Source organism: Erythranthe guttata, chromosome 5, assembly GCF_056151865.1.
Source record: "Erythranthe guttata isolate IM_541 chromosome 5, IM_541, whole genome shotgun sequence".
NCBI classification, from domain to species: Eukaryota; Viridiplantae; Streptophyta; class Magnoliopsida; order Lamiales; family Phrymaceae; genus Erythranthe; species Erythranthe guttata.
Window position 1 is genome coordinate 11,852,856 of NC_142537.1, and position 15,527 is coordinate 11,868,382.

The 15,527-nt window shown below is 31.6% G+C and overlaps 1 protein-coding gene across 3 annotated transcripts; it reads left to right on the forward strand.

Moving 5' to 3' along the window:
• The first annotated feature begins 269 nt into the window (after positions 1 to 269).
• On the forward strand, positions 270 to 14,529 carry LOC105963498 (rust resistance kinase Lr10). 3 transcript variants are annotated; one of them, XM_088818814.1, is made up of 4 exons: positions 270 to 883; positions 9,348 to 9,655; positions 9,807 to 9,845; positions 13,245 to 14,529. In XM_088818814.1, the coding sequence occupies exons 2-4, from the start codon at positions 9,352 to 9,354 to the stop codon at positions 14,420 to 14,422; spliced, it is 1,521 nt and encodes a 506-aa protein (XP_088674940.1). In that variant the 5' UTR covers positions 270 to 883; positions 9,348 to 9,351; the 3' UTR covers positions 14,423 to 14,529. The 3 variants fall into 3 exon arrangements, with proteins under 3 accessions (XP_088674940.1, XP_088674938.1, XP_088674939.1); XM_088818812.1 differs by lacking the exon at positions 270 to 883 and having other exon boundaries at positions 8,661 to 9,655; XM_088818813.1 differs by lacking the exons at positions 270 to 883; positions 9,807 to 9,845 and adding an exon at positions 11,751 to 11,780 and having other exon boundaries at positions 8,834 to 9,655.
• The last annotated feature ends 998 nt before the right edge of the window (positions 14,530 to 15,527 follow it).

A 15,527-nucleotide genomic window follows, 5' to 3' on the forward strand; every position in this document is an offset into this window, starting at 1 on the left:
ATTGATTACAATATAATTTGACGGAAATTACTCGGATGGTGATTGGTGTGGTGTTGCCCTTTGAAGTAGACTCACTCACACAAGCGTAAATTTCAGGGTAGACTACTTGTTTAATTATTGTGAAGAAGACTCGGTCCTTCCACACACACACACATCAATCTTCAGCCATCCAAAAATCTTTTTATTGCTTGATGATCATGATCAAATAGTTTCTTCAAACAACTATATTAATTCTTTTAGAAAATGTGATATCAATCATTTTCCTCTGCAAGTAGTTGGTGGACTTGAATTTTCCTCCATACAATTTGAGTTGACTGCATTTCCTAGTTGTGGTGAATTCACTATTTGCTCAATTATTTTTAACTAAAAAACAAACTCCTCCATTCACACATTACTATAGTCCTCTATCTCTCATCTCTTCCATCTAATTAATCATATCCCCAAACTTATAAGCTATAGTTCTTCAAATTGATCACCAAATATTCATACACATAGATGTATATCCTCAGCCAAAGCCTCCTCCTCAAATTCATTTATTTCTTCATCACAATCCAATTATATTTCATCCAAAAATCCCATGGAAACCAAATCAACTGCACCCCTTCTTCGTGTGGCAAAATTCGCAATATTAGTTATCCTTTGAGGCTCATGACTGATCCAAAACGCTGCGGTCATCCCAAATTCGTACTTTCATGCGAAAACAATACCACCTCAATATATATCAATTCTCTAAAATACCTCGTCCACGAAATCAACTATACCAAAGAGACCATCCGTCTTGCTATTCCTAATGTCACACTAATTGAGAGTTGCTCATTCCCCAAATACCCTTTATTGGATTACATGTTTTATCCCTACTATGTGCAAAAAAGTGTTCCAATTAGTTTTATGAGCTGCCCATATCCCTTTATTGAATAAGTACCCATTGATGGGCTTATTTGTAAAGACCTCTATTCATAATCCATGGACAACAAAAGTGGTACCGCTGATTACAATAAAAAAAGATACTCCCTCCGTTCCTTTATAACTGTCGTTTTTAGCTTGTGCACAATGATTAAGGATCTCAATAAATGTTGCTTAATTTTAGAAAAATATATGTTCTTATACTAAAATGCCCTTGCCAATAATTAATGTGAGAGAGTGTTGGAGATAGTTAATAAGGGTAAAATTGATAATTACACAATTAATGCAGTATTGGAAATATAAAGTGACAGATAATATGGAACAAAAATAATTTTAAAAATAAACAATTATTGTGGAACAGAGGGAGTAGTTTACTGGGAGAAACAAAGAAAAAGTAAAGACAACAAGAACAACGAAAACTGAGATAATTGAAAGTGAAGAAAAATTCAAGAAAGAAATTCCGAATTAAAAAGGGAAAAAATGAGAGAAAGAGAGAATCATATTCATTTCTTGTGCGGAACTAATACGTAGTCTAACCATTAAGGCCATGTTTGAACACCACTAAATGACCTCTGAATGAGCAATTTCCTCTTATTCGGTAAGCATGATCTCATTCAGTGTGTTTGGGTTGAATTTCTGAACCGAATATTTTACCTCTTATTGGTTCAGCCAAAAATCATTCGCTTATTCGGTAAAATGTGTATCTGAATGAGTTTTGGATAAAAAAAGCCATCCACGGCTATCTCATATCTCTCCTACATCAATTGTGGAAGCCAATAATAATTTATTATTTTGACAAAAAATAATATAAAATGAAGTAAATGAGGGGACAGTGTGTTTGAGTTATTATTATATTTGTTGTTCCTGTTATCACCATTGTATTTGATACTATAATACTTATATGTACATTTAATATTTGACTTTTAATTCTTATCTACAATTTTATGTTTTGTCATAATATATTTTTTCTATATGATATATTTTAAATTTTAAATTTATTTATATATACTACTCAAATTTAACTAATACATTTAATTTCACCATTACACAAGTTTATAGTAAGAAAATAATATTATTTAGTAATTATTGATATTCAGTAATCAAGTGGACTTAATTGTTCAACATTCAGCATTGAGATATAACTCTTATTGATTAAACACTCAATGCTTAATTCTGTCAAACGGAGCCTTATGATATTCATTTTTCTCCTTCCACGTTTGTTTGTTTGTATTTTGAAAAAAAAAAAACTGCATATACTAACAACTCAACAATTAACAAAATATATTATTAAAGCTAAATTAAGTATATATTTCAATAAGTTATCATTCGTACAATCAATAATACATAACTTTTAGACCACTTCATTGAGGCTTAATCTCATTTTGCACCCTTGAAATGTAGCATTTTGGGACTTTGCACCCTTAAAAATTTAGAATAGCATCTTGCACCCTTGAAATACAATAAATCATTCACAATGCACCATTGAATTGAATATTTAAAACTTAATGAGGGTAATTTTAATTTCTATTAGGGTTTTTTCTCATGGTGCAAAGTAACAAATTAGATTGTTATTTTCATCTACAACCAACATGAATTTGAGCGTACACAATGCAAATAAAAAAATTCATAACTAATTAATGGAAAAACTATAATTTCTTACCAAAAAAAAGATATAACTAAATTATTTTATTGATGGATATTTTATTGTAATACATGAAAATATTTGGTAGAAACTTTTGGAACAAAATATAATTTTCAAATAACTTGATAACAAAATATCTGAAGGATTTTTCTTCTTTTTTTATTGGTAGAATATATTTTTGTGAAAAAAGTTTAAATATATTTCTGATATGCATTTTTACTTTTGCACTTTGTAGTTTCAAAAGGATTGATAAATATAAAAAATATAAAATTTCATTTGGCATCCTAAAAAAATACCACGGAAAATATTAAATTAGCTTCATTAGCTTTAAAAATCAACTTGGGGTACACTATGCACGATTTATTGTGTTTCGAAGGTGCAAAATGCTATTCATTTTCTCCTGGGTGCAAAGTGACACATGACTATATTTCAAGGATGCAAAGTGGAATTAAGCCTTTCATTTATTTAGTGACATACTTTTTTACATTCTAAGTATAAGTATTGTTTCTATTTACTTTCTAACGCAATTCTTAAAATACTTTAAAAATAAACTTTGTAATAATAACATAGGAATGTATATCTTAGTATTTCATCTATTAAGTAAAATCATAAATCACGTGTGTAGCACGTGGTACTTACTAGTTACTTATAAAGTGGGAATGTTAGAGGAGGTTTCTTCCCTTTTTTGTGATGACCAAAATACCCCTATCAAAATTAAAATAATCAATATTAATTTATAATTAGTCTTTTAATGTATATTTATGAAAAATAATCGATATTTTTTAGAGTTCAACGTATAAAAGCACCAGAAAATATGAACTCATGTATCTATTAAATGTTAGTCATACAAGAAATTCAAAGACACTCAATGGTCTCGATAATTCAGTATGAATTTTAGTTTTGCATCAGTTACACCAAAGAAAGAAAAGAAAATTATCGTAACTTCCATTTTCAACTTTTCTTTCATCTTTTCTTTATCTTTTCGATTTGTTTTTCGTCTTCTAAATATGATGTATTGATGGACGAGAGCGACGAGGATTAACACGGCAAGCAAGCAACCAAAACCTTTGAAACACGATTCATATGTCAGCTTTAGAACCCGTCCACTAGAAAAAATAAATACTAATAAAACCTAAGAAAGTGTTTACCCGCAATTAGTCTCTCCTTTAGTGCTTCTGTAACCAACAAGCAAAATATTTTTTTTAGTGTTGTTGTAACCAACAAGAGCTTATTGCATTTACCCTTGTGCAAATTGCAACTGCGTGTGTCATTACGAAAATAGCAAATACCCCGTATCATTAGCGAAAGACGACAATCCCCCTCATTGCAAATAAACCCCCATGTAAAAACTGCATTAAATCTCCTGTGTTTTTTTTTTTTTTTTTTGCGTAAAATCCACTTGTGTTTCATTTTACTTTGCACGAAATCCTTTATCCATTAAAAGTTAACGCCGTTAACTATAGAGGAGATTTTATGCTTTTTTTCTTAATAGAGAGGGATTTAGTGCATATTTTCTACAATACAAGGGGGTTGTATGCATAATTAATTTATTCATTTAAATTTCATATTATTTTCTTAAATTAATTCGAGCACATTTATTCAGTTACAATATGAAAAATATAAATTTAATAGGTGTACATGGTGAATGTTTCAAAAAAAAATCAATTTTTATATGATATAATTTATTAACTTTTTTGATTTTTATAATATACTATTTTATTAGAATTATTATATCTTTTTATAATTTATAGTGGATTAATTATTGTGAAAAGAACATAAATAATTTGAGAAAATAATTGAATTTTAAATCAATAAATTAATTATGCATAGATCCCCTTGTGTTGCAAAATCATGCTCCAAACCCCCCTTATGTTACATTAAACCTGCAGAATCCTCTTTTTAGTTAACGGTGTTAACAATTAACGGATATGAGGATTTCATGCAAGAAAAAATGAAATACAGGGAGGTTTTACGCAATAAAAAGAACACAGGGGGATTTGGTGCAGGTTTGTCATAACACAAGGGGGTCCTAGCAGATCGTGGGTCTCGCTCGTGGGTTCTGCGAATTTTCTTCATTTTTTGTGTGAAATGACAGAATTGCCCCTAACATCTTTTTTTTTTCTTTTTTTTTTAATACGTTTTTTCTATTTTAATATATTTTGTTTGCATTTTATTTGATTTCAATATATTAAATTATAAATTATAAAGTAATATTTGCCATTTGGTACTTAAAAAAATTATGAAATAATGAAATACATAATATTTTACAGGGAAAATGAGGGATAACCGCTTAAAACACAAAATAACAGAGCCAGATCAATTTTATAATTGCACATTTGTCAGGAAATCCAAAACGGGTATTATGAATTGTTGCCCTAGCCTTATTGTTTCTTCCTTACGTTTCTTCCTCTTTCTCTGTTTCTTCTTTCTCCCACTTTCTCCCCCTTCTTTCTGTCATTCCTCTCCACCTCATTTTCTACTTTATGAATCATATATTTATGATTTTTATCGCTGGAGATAAAATTTTGTCATCGGAATTCCATTTCGAATACCGGAATCTCGACCTTAAATTGAATATTAATATAAAGGCTAAATACACTTTTCACCCTTAAAGTATGACCCTCGTAACACTTACCTCCCTGGAGTATATAATGTAATACTTACCCCTTACCTGTTATAGAAAGTGCACATTAAATTTGAAATGACACTCATACCCTTTAAATTATTATTTATTATTGGCTGACATATTTTATTTTTATTTTAGCTATCTAATTAAAAATAATAACTGAAAATGCCAATACATTAATTTTTATTTTAAAATCATCCTAACTTATTGAATGAAATAATTTAAAGAAAAAAAAGATTGATTCACGTTTTTTACAAGAAAATTCAACTAATTAAAAATTCAAATTTACAGTTTGAGTATTGTTCAAAAAACAAATTAATATATCATGCACCCACAATAAACAAAACTCGAAATCAAAAAAAAAAAAATATTCGATCCTAGCCTTTTCCAATTGTAAAAATTTGGATGTATGTAATAATTTTTGTTCTCAACTTATATAATAAATTAATTCAATCATGTTTATTTTTTTTCTTTAAGCATTTATTCGAGTGCCACCTAGCTAGATAAACATTTTATATTTATATAGTATTTATTGCATTGTTCAGTTAGTTGAGATAGTTTTTTTCCAATTAAATTCTTCAGTAAATAATGTGTAAGTATAAGGGTATTTGTGTCTTTTTAATTTTAATATACTAAGGGCTCGTTCGGTTACCTATATTGGATTAGATTGGATTACATGAGATTGGATTAACTCCCTATTGACTAATTAATTTTTTAGTTAGTAGCATGTTCGGTTTCTTAGATTAGATTTTCTATTAAATTTGTTAAAATCAGTTATTATTTATGAATTGTCTATAAAACCACTTAATTTACAATAATAAAATATAATTTGAAGGATAAAATTGTATTTTTCTTTTTTAGTCACCCCCTATTAAATTAATCTCAGGGGGGTGCTACTAATTTAATGAAATAGTAGCATTTAATAGCGGGCTTTGAATTTAGTAGCGGGTTTGAAAGAGTGTGAATCTTACCAACCGAACATGTTATTAGCCCCTACTATTTAGTCAGTAGAATCTTATAGCGGTAACCAAACGAGCCCTAATTAAATAATAGTTGGGGGGTAACTGTTACAAGTGATATTTCAGGGAGGTAAGTATTACAATAGTCATATTTTAAGGGTGTAAAGTGTATTTAACCCTTAATATAACTAACTGATGAGTGAGTTATAGTTGACTTCGGCTAAATTATAGTTGACTTCCTTCATAACAACATTTACAGAGGAGGGAAGCACAAGAACAGTATCATTTTTGTTGTTGCAGTTTAGATCGAAACCCGGATAGCCACAAGGACCTTGTAAGCCAATTGATAGTGGTGGAACTGATGAGAATTGAGATGGTGATTTATTTGTTTTCTCTCCAACAAATTCAGTACAATATAATTGAGCAAATTGTAAATAACTCCCCTTTGTAATTACTAATTGGCAAATACCCCCTTATAAGAAACTCACCAATGTCCCCTGTGTAACCAAAGTCAATGCATCGAGATCCCTTAAGGCAAATCGTGTCTCTCACTCGCGGCTCTGCGAATTTTTATGTTATTTCTAGGGTGAAATGTCATAGATACCTCTGTATAAATAAAAAAAATCCGAGTGGTCAAATTATAAATAACTATAATTTATAGGCCCAAAGTGTAAATTTTAAAATTTCCAAAATTGCAATAAGGAACAAAAATTGAATTTTTTTTCAGATCTTCTTCCTCGTTCCATTCGCCGCCCACCTCCCAACCTGGGAAAAGTTCGGCATCGCCGCCGTCTTCTGGCCCGTCTAGCACCACCGCCGCTCTCTGGCCTGTCTCGCACCACCGCCATCCACCTACTCCTTCAAATTTGTCTCCCTCGTCACCGCCGCCTTCTGGCCCATGTCGCACCACCGCTACCCACCTACTCCTTCAAATTTCTCTCCCTAGTCACCGCCGCCGTTTGGCACCACCCATTTCTTAGCGAGAGAGAGTTGTGTATAGGTAAGATTTTTCTTCTCCAGCACATAATCGCTGTCGTCGCCGCCTTTGTTCAAATTGCAGATATGGGCTGCCATAGGAAGAGTGGAATTGGAGGAGAAATTGTACTACGCGAAGATGGGGTGCAAGAAAGGTGAGCCGGTGGTGGGGAAGGTGCGTGGGGGAGAAGAAGTGTTGATTTGGGTGGTTGGTAGGGTGGGGTGGGGTGGAGCGGGGAAGAAGAAGACTTATTTTTGTTTTCTTTCTTCTTTTTTTAAGGGTTAAATACAAAAACACTACTATGAATTTTGTATCGTATGCCTCCTGTACTACACATAAATATAAACATCCCCTCACATTATATTTTTCTCAAAATATGACGAAAATACCCCTACTCAAGTATATATATGTATATAAGGGTTTGTTTGAGCCATTTTCAGTCAATTTTACGTGGGGAATTTTGGTATTTATATTTTTTTCTCAAAAACATCTAATTGCTTATATTTCTTTAATTTTCTGATAAAAATCTTTTATTTTTGTCATTTTTGAGTTTCTTCATTTTTTTTTTCTTAAATTTCTTCCGGTGGTTCAAACATCATAAGATTACAAACATCTTTACAATCCTATGATTGTTGAGAATTTGAACTACCGGAAGACAGTTAAGAAATAAATGAAGAAATTCAAAATGATAAAAATAAAAGGTTTTATTGAGTAAAAAAAAAACTAAGTAATTTAATGTTTTGGAGAAAAAAATATAAATATCAAAATTTGCCAATTAAAATTGACCGAAAATGTTATAAATATAGTGGAAAATGGCTCAAACAAACCCTTTTGTTTATAGGCTAAGGAGGGGTATTTTCATCATATTTTGAAAAAAATGTAATGTGAAGGGGGTTTTTGTATTTATGTGTAGTAGTATTTGATACAAAGTTCATAGTACATGGGTGTTTTTGTATTTAACCCTTTTTTTAATGTAAATTAAAATGTAATATAAAAAAAATATAAAACATATAAAATCTTTTAATACAACAATAAATGTTTAATTTCTGTTTATATTTTATAATTACAAAATTATTAATAAATAATGTTTATAAAATTAAAAATAACTACACAAAAAAAAAGTTAAAAATAATTGTGTAATAAAATTTGGTTTAATTAAATTAATTATAGAGTTGAGAAGTTTTAAAAAATAAATCTGTACAGTATATATTTTACTAATTGCTGAAAAATCCATAGAACATTTTTGTCATTCACTTTTAGTCAATGCCTAAAAAGACAGTTTTGATTACACGAGGGGGCGTTGGTGAGTTTTTTTTGACAGTGAGTATTTGCCAATTAGAGATTACATAGGAAAGGTATTTGCAATTAGCTCCAATATAATTTGACGGAAATTACTCGACTATTTCCTTAATCATGACCTGTTATGTGATAGTTGTCCTAGCTCGGATGGTGATTGGTGTGGTGTTGCCCTTTTGAAGAAGCAACACCACACACAAGCGTAAATTTCACGGTAGACTACTTGTTTAATTTTTGTGAAGAAGACTCAGTCCTACCACACACACATCAATCTTCAGTCTTCACCCATCAATATTAATTCTTTTACAAAATGTGATATTAATTTTCCTCTGCAAGTAGTTGGTGGACTTTGAATTTTCCTCCATACAATTTGAGTTGACTGCATTTCCTAGTTGTGTTGAATTCACTATATTTTGCTCAATTATTCTTAACGAAAAAACAAACTCCTCCATTCACACATTACTATAGTCTTTTCTCATCTCTTCCATCTAATTAATCATATTCCCAAACTTATAAGCTCTTCAAATTAATCACCAAATATTCATACATACATACATAGATGTATATCCTCAGCCAAAGCCTCCTTCTCAAATTCATTTATTTCTTCATCACCACTCAATTATATTTCATCCAAAAATCCCATGGAAACCAAATCAACTGCACCCCTTCTTCATGTGGCGAAATTCGCAGTATTAGCTATCCTTTCAGGCTCAATACCGATCCAAAACGCTGCGGTCATCGCAAATACGAACTTTCATGCGAAAACAATACAACTTCACTATACCTCAACTCTCATAAATACCTCGTCCGCGAAATCAACTATACCAAACACACCGTCCGTCTTGCTATTCCTTATGTCACAATGATTGAGAGTTGCTCATTCCCCAAATACCCTTTAATTGATGGCATGTTTGACCTCTATGAGGCAGAAAGTTATCCAATTAGTTTTATGAGCTGCCCATATTCAGTCAATGATTCGAAGCTTTTGGAAATTACTTCTCATTGTGCAGACAGAAAATTATATGGTGTGAATGGAAGTCGCGCATATGTAATGTTTTACACAGATGTACACCAAGTAAAGGATATGTGCAAAATAGACCTGGTGGTGATGACTTCACTGTCACTTAAAATAGGAGAGAATGTTTCCTTTTCAACTGTGCACAAAGCTCTGCTATATGGTTTTGAGGTTTCGTGGGATTTTACTTCAGACGATAAATGTATATACAGTCCAATTGGTAGACACTATTTTTGCGGTAAGACTCAATCAATTATGTTTATGTAATATTGTTCATCATTTTTTCATGCATAGAAGAACATTTTCTCATCACTTGAACATTTTAAAATTTTACACTATTAAGATTCAATCAATACATTTATGTCATTCTAATGCTCTTATTCATGCAGGTAACTTCCGGCCAGCTTGGTTGGCCGATGCTCTTGAATGTTAGTAATTCTTTAACTCTCTTTTGTTGTTCAAATAATTCTTCATTTATCATCTAATTATTCAATTATAAGGTAAACTAACTCTCTAATATATGCCTGAATTATAAAAAAAAATTCTCTTCAATTTACAAAATTTTATTCACAATTATAAATCCCAACGGAAAAAAACATAAAAAGGATAAAATACTGTTTACACCCCTATACTATGAAAAATGTCGCATTCACCCTTGTAGTATTAAAAACTACAAAAAAAAAACATGTTGTTAGTTATTCTGCCAGTCAAAGCTGATGTGGCACGTTGACCACATATATTTCAATATTCTGGACATGTTTATCCCTTGACTATAATGCGTGTGTGTGTGTGTGTATATATATATATCTACTATTTTATACTATTAACAAAAAAATTATAAAATTATAGAAACAATTATAAAATGTAAAACTTCAAGTTTCAATTATTGATTCATAAATAATTATAATTTTGAAAATTTTAAATTGTAAATTATAAATTTATTACAAAAAGTAATAGGAATTACTAAATAATGAAATATGCTCTAATAATTTATAAAATGACAAAAATATATAAAAAAAAATACTTTATTATAGAAATTTAATTAATAATATTAAATAAATAAAAATATGTACAAGAATACTCCTAGCCCTATCCCACCATCGAAATTTAGAAAACAATTCTCTTCCCACCGTTCTTCAAACTGTACAAAAATTCAGCAACATTTCTCTTCATCATCTTCTAAAAATCATCCAAATCCCATCCCACCACCAACAACTGTCCAAATCCCGTCACACCACCAAACGACAACAACTCATTCTAACCTAAACCCCAATGGTGGTGGTGGTGGTGGTGGTGGTGGCGGCGGCGATGGTGTATCCTTTCGACGGGAGGGGATCGGATCGATGGTGATGGTGGTGGGGAAATCATCGTGTCCACTTTTAGATTTTGGTGGTGGGTGGCTGAGAATTTTCGAGAAAGTAAAAGAAAAAAAGAGAGGGTATAAGAGTAATTGCACTGCAAAATTTAAAACCGTTAAATTTATGTTGACTGGCTGTCAAAAATAAAGGAGTCTTTGTAGTTTTTAATACTAATGTGGTGAATGCGACATTTTTCACAGTACAGGGTGGAAACTGTAGTTTACCCTAAAAATCTATTGCAATTTCAAGATTCTGCTTATCAATAGAAGGGAATAATGCTCTTGAATGATTTGCTTGTCACTAGAAGAGAATATTACACTTGATGCTTTTGTGTCTATTAATGAAAAGTACTAGTCATATTATAGGGCAAAAAGAAGTTCTTCAAAAGTTAATGCCAAACTCGGGTGGACCATCTTGATTTTTGGGCTTATTTGGATTGAGTCATTTGGTAATGAACTTCAAATTCGTATCTCTCATTTTTCAATTGTTTTAACAATGAAGGTGGATTTTGAAAACCCTTCTCATTTACAGTCACTTCTAATCCTCCCCACTTGAACCCATTTGCAATCCATTCCTTTCAAATAACACCAGCCTAAAGGTTACCGCAAGTTTTAATTGGTCATCGTATAATTGGTGTTGAAATAGTGAACTCAATTTTTTTGAAACATGGGTTAGTTTATCCTAATAAAAAGTAAAAAGTAACGTAATCATTTTATCAGTGACCAAAATGGACTTTTGACATCATTTTTATGATTTTTAACAATATTTGAAGGATTTTTTCTTTAATCTTTAATTTATTTATGAGTTCTTTTATTAAGAAAATTAGTCAAATAGCGGTGAAAGAAAACAAAGAAGTGTAATATGAATATGATATATATAAACCATTTCCCTAGATCGGTTACACTCCTTATCAAATTATTATAATACTCGTACCGTGTCTGCTGCCTTCCTAATCATATACATGTATACGTGCAGGGATCGTGGAAATTCTTCCGGCTGGCACAGGTGAGTATCAAATTGTTGAATATCTTAAAAAAAAAAAATTGTTCTTATCCATTAACATATCTTTACTTGTAGATAGCACTTTACCGCCTGAATTTTAACTTGTTTTGTGTTTAGCCATTTTTATAAATATGGATTTTTTGATATAGACCCCTCATAAATTGTTTTAATATAAAGAGGTCTATTTATATTTTCTCCATTTAAACTCACGATAGTTTTTAATCTCAAAATTACCGTTCAACTATCTTCTTTCCACTACACACCATCTCCATTTTTTTTCTTAAATTGATTTTCATTTTTCTTGTTTGTTTAAACTTTTTTTTCTTGTCAGGTTTATACCATAATAGAGATCGACTACTAAAATCGTAGTTGATTAATAAAATTGACTGCTAAAATAGTGATCAATAATGCAATCAACTTTAAAAGTAACAAAAACAACTGTAATGTCGTCACTGGCACTCAACACAATTCAACATAACTAAACAATAACAAACCGCAAAAATCACAAAAAAATAATCAATCAATGGCCATAAGTCCACCACCAACAACCGCAAATACAATAATAACAACAATTATTGGCGAAAGTCCACCACCTACAATTCAAAAATATATTATTTAACTACGAAAATATATTAATTAACTAATACCTTAAAGTAATCAACTACTAAATTAAGTCGAAACAAAAATTATAGAAACATCAAAATCAAATATCGAAACATTATACATCTCTAATAGATTAGGTAATAGAAAAATAAACGAAAAATCTCCAGGTTAGAGAATAGATTGATAGTGGCCGAACAAAGAAGCACCACCGCAATACCCCCAAGCCCAATTATATGTGGCAAAACAAAGAACCAATAAACATATTAAAAAATAAATTTAAAATTGTAGTCGATTACCGTAATCAAATAATAAAATTGTTTTATGGATCCAACCGAGTTCCAACAAAATGTACTACGCACCAAACATCGGCCGTGTTTTCCTCCTCAAAACCGACTAGCCACCCCTCCCCGTCGCTCCGCTCCCGCTTCCGCTCGGAGCCCCGTCGCCAACCTTCGCCGGCTTTCTCTTTAAATGGTGATTAAAAATGACAAAGTACTATTTTGAATCATATTATAATATAAGACTACCCAAATGGAGATTCTCTTAAAATGACAAAGTACTAATTTATTAAATTAATGATCAAAATTATATTACGTAAATAAAAATATTTGGAGTCATATAGAATATAAAACTATGCCTAAATTAAGATTCTTATAAACAGACAAAATATTATTTTGTTACATAAATAATATTTTGAAAAATATAAGCAAGCTTTTAATTTACTGTCCCAACTAGTATTATGAAAAATTTGTTGTGAGGAGGCCATTATGAACTTATTTCACAATATTTTTTTTTTCAATGCTTGTAAGGATTCTCTAATTTGAAGTGAGTGACCCTAATAACTTCAAGATTTTCGGTTTCCAGCTTTGATACTTATGTCCAGCCTAGCACTGAGGATCGTAATTGGAATGCCTTGCATGCTTGGTCTTTTGATCTATAAATTTCGAAGAAGGCATTTGTCAATGTTCGACGTAATTGAAGGCTTCCTGCAAAGTAACACAAATATCAAAACAATCCGCTATACATACTCAGATATGAAGAAAATCACAAAAGGCTTTCGAGAAAAACTAGGCCAAGGAGGCTACGGTTCTGTCTACAAAGGAAAACTTCGAAGCGGCCCTGATGTAGCGGTCAAAGTACTTGCCAAGCCTAGCTCAAATGGGCAAGATTTCATCAATGAAGTAGCCACAATTGGAAGGATCCATCATGTTAATGTGGTTAAACTTGTCGGGTATTGTGCAGAAAGATCTAAACGCGCCCTTGTCTACGACTTCATGCCTAATGGTTCGCTCGAGAAGTACATATTTAATAAGGAAAAAGGTAATTCACTTACTCTGAAGAGGAAGTACGAGATTGCAATTGGAGTGGCTCGTGGAATTGAGTATTTGCACAGAGGATGCGACATCCAAATCCTGCATTTCGACATAAAGCCTCACAACATACTTCTTGATGAAAATTTCACACCTAAAATCTCCGATTTTGGTCTGGCAAAGTTTTATTCAACTGATAATACTACAATGACTCTCACTGCAGTTAGGGGAACAATAGGCTATGTGGCTCCTGAACTAATAAATAGAAGCATCGGGGGAGTGTCTTACAAGGCCGATGTTTATAGCTTTGGGATGTTGTTGATGGAAATGTTGGGGCTTAACAAAGGGACGGGGCCTAATATTGAAAACAAATCGAGCCAATATTTTCCGTGTTGGATTTACGATCACTTGAATAAAGGCGAAGACATTGAAATTGGAAATGTGTATGATAATAATGATGATGAGGAAAAGGAAGACGATGATGATGGGAGAAAAATGAGGAGAAAGATGACAATAGTTGGATTGTGGTGCATACAGATGAGTCCAACCGATCGCCCGTCAATGAGTGAAGTTTTGAAAATGTTAGAAGGTGAAGATGAAAATATGATGATTCCTCCTCAACCTTCGCAATCATCTGAGATTCCAAACTATGATGATCAGACTTGGGGAACTGAATCCGAATCAACCGGTTCTGTAGCCTTGCTGCGTAATGATTCTTTAAGTTTTCAATAAAAATGATAAATTAAGACATGGCATTAGTATGGTTGTTGTATTTGCTAATATATTATCTTTGTTATAATCCTTTATTTTTGTACAGCAGAGAATTATATTTCTTCCCCTGTTCTTTTTCTTTTAATTTGATTATATTATATATATATATATCTACCCTACCTTAAAAGCGCGAATGTTTTAAGTTTCTTAACATTTTTGTTATACCCGTTTCACCCTTTGTATTAGTAAGTTTCCCTATGTATTATTGTGGTTAATTTGGTAAAAATATCAATCAGATATTCTGTGCTCTCCCATGTATTCTTATTCCAATTGATCGGCCTCTCTTAGACAACATTAATTAGGTTGTAACGCATGGCCATTGATATTTCAATTAATGAATCCAAACAATATACATGCTCCCTCATTTTCCTATTTCAGATTGGTTTCTTTGTTTGTATAATGAGAAAGGTCATCCCCTATATTCTCATGTGTCTGCCATTCAACCCTTGATCACTACGAAGGTAATTTTCACATAATTCCCTCCAATTTTTTTTCTTTATAGTAGTGTGTGCTTTTCTTCATTATTTACGTCACTACATTTAGTTTCCCATCACAGAAGCTCTCAACTCCGAACCACATTTCATTCTTCTTAACTTTGTTCTAATTTAAGTTTTTTTACCACCGAATCATTCCAAATTCAAAGGTTAATTTCCCTTTTTTTTTTTGGCCCTGAAAATAATTCATACGTAAATTTCCGAGTTACTGGTTTTTTTAGTTTTTCTCTTCATTGCTCTTAATTCTCAACTTTGTTCAAAGATATCCTTTTTTTGTGTTGCAGTTGTAATACATTCCCAGTTCCCTGCACATTTCCAGCATCCAGTATACCATCACAGGCGCTCTCAAATTCTTGCGGCTAAAGGTAAAATATAAATTTTCTTTTCTATTTGCTTTTTTAATTGATGGATGGTCTTCGCTTTGATGTCCCCTGATTTGTTTTAGGTAGTCATTTATCCCACCATGAAAGAATTTCTGAAAGCATTAGATTATATTCCTTTCGTTACATGAAGCTACAATGTATTATTTTTCATCTATCAATTCTAAAATTGGTTCGAAACGAAAGCGGATA

What these genes read in the sequence shown, in the direction of transcription:
- LOC105963498 (XM_088818812.1), top strand. Translation starts at nt 8,962, where the DNA reads ATGTATATCCTCAGCCAAAGCCTCCTTCTCAAATTCATTTATTTCTTC. An exon ending in TGGTAGACACTATTTTTGCG is followed by an intron (nt 9,656 to 9,806) that starts GTAAGACTCAAT and finishes TTATTCATGCAG; the next exon opens with GTAACTTCCGGCCAGCTTGG. An exon ending in GTTGGCCGATGCTCTTGAAT is followed by an intron (nt 9,846 to 13,244) that starts GTTAGTAATTCT and finishes TTCGGTTTCCAG; the next exon opens with CTTTGATACTTATGTCCAGC.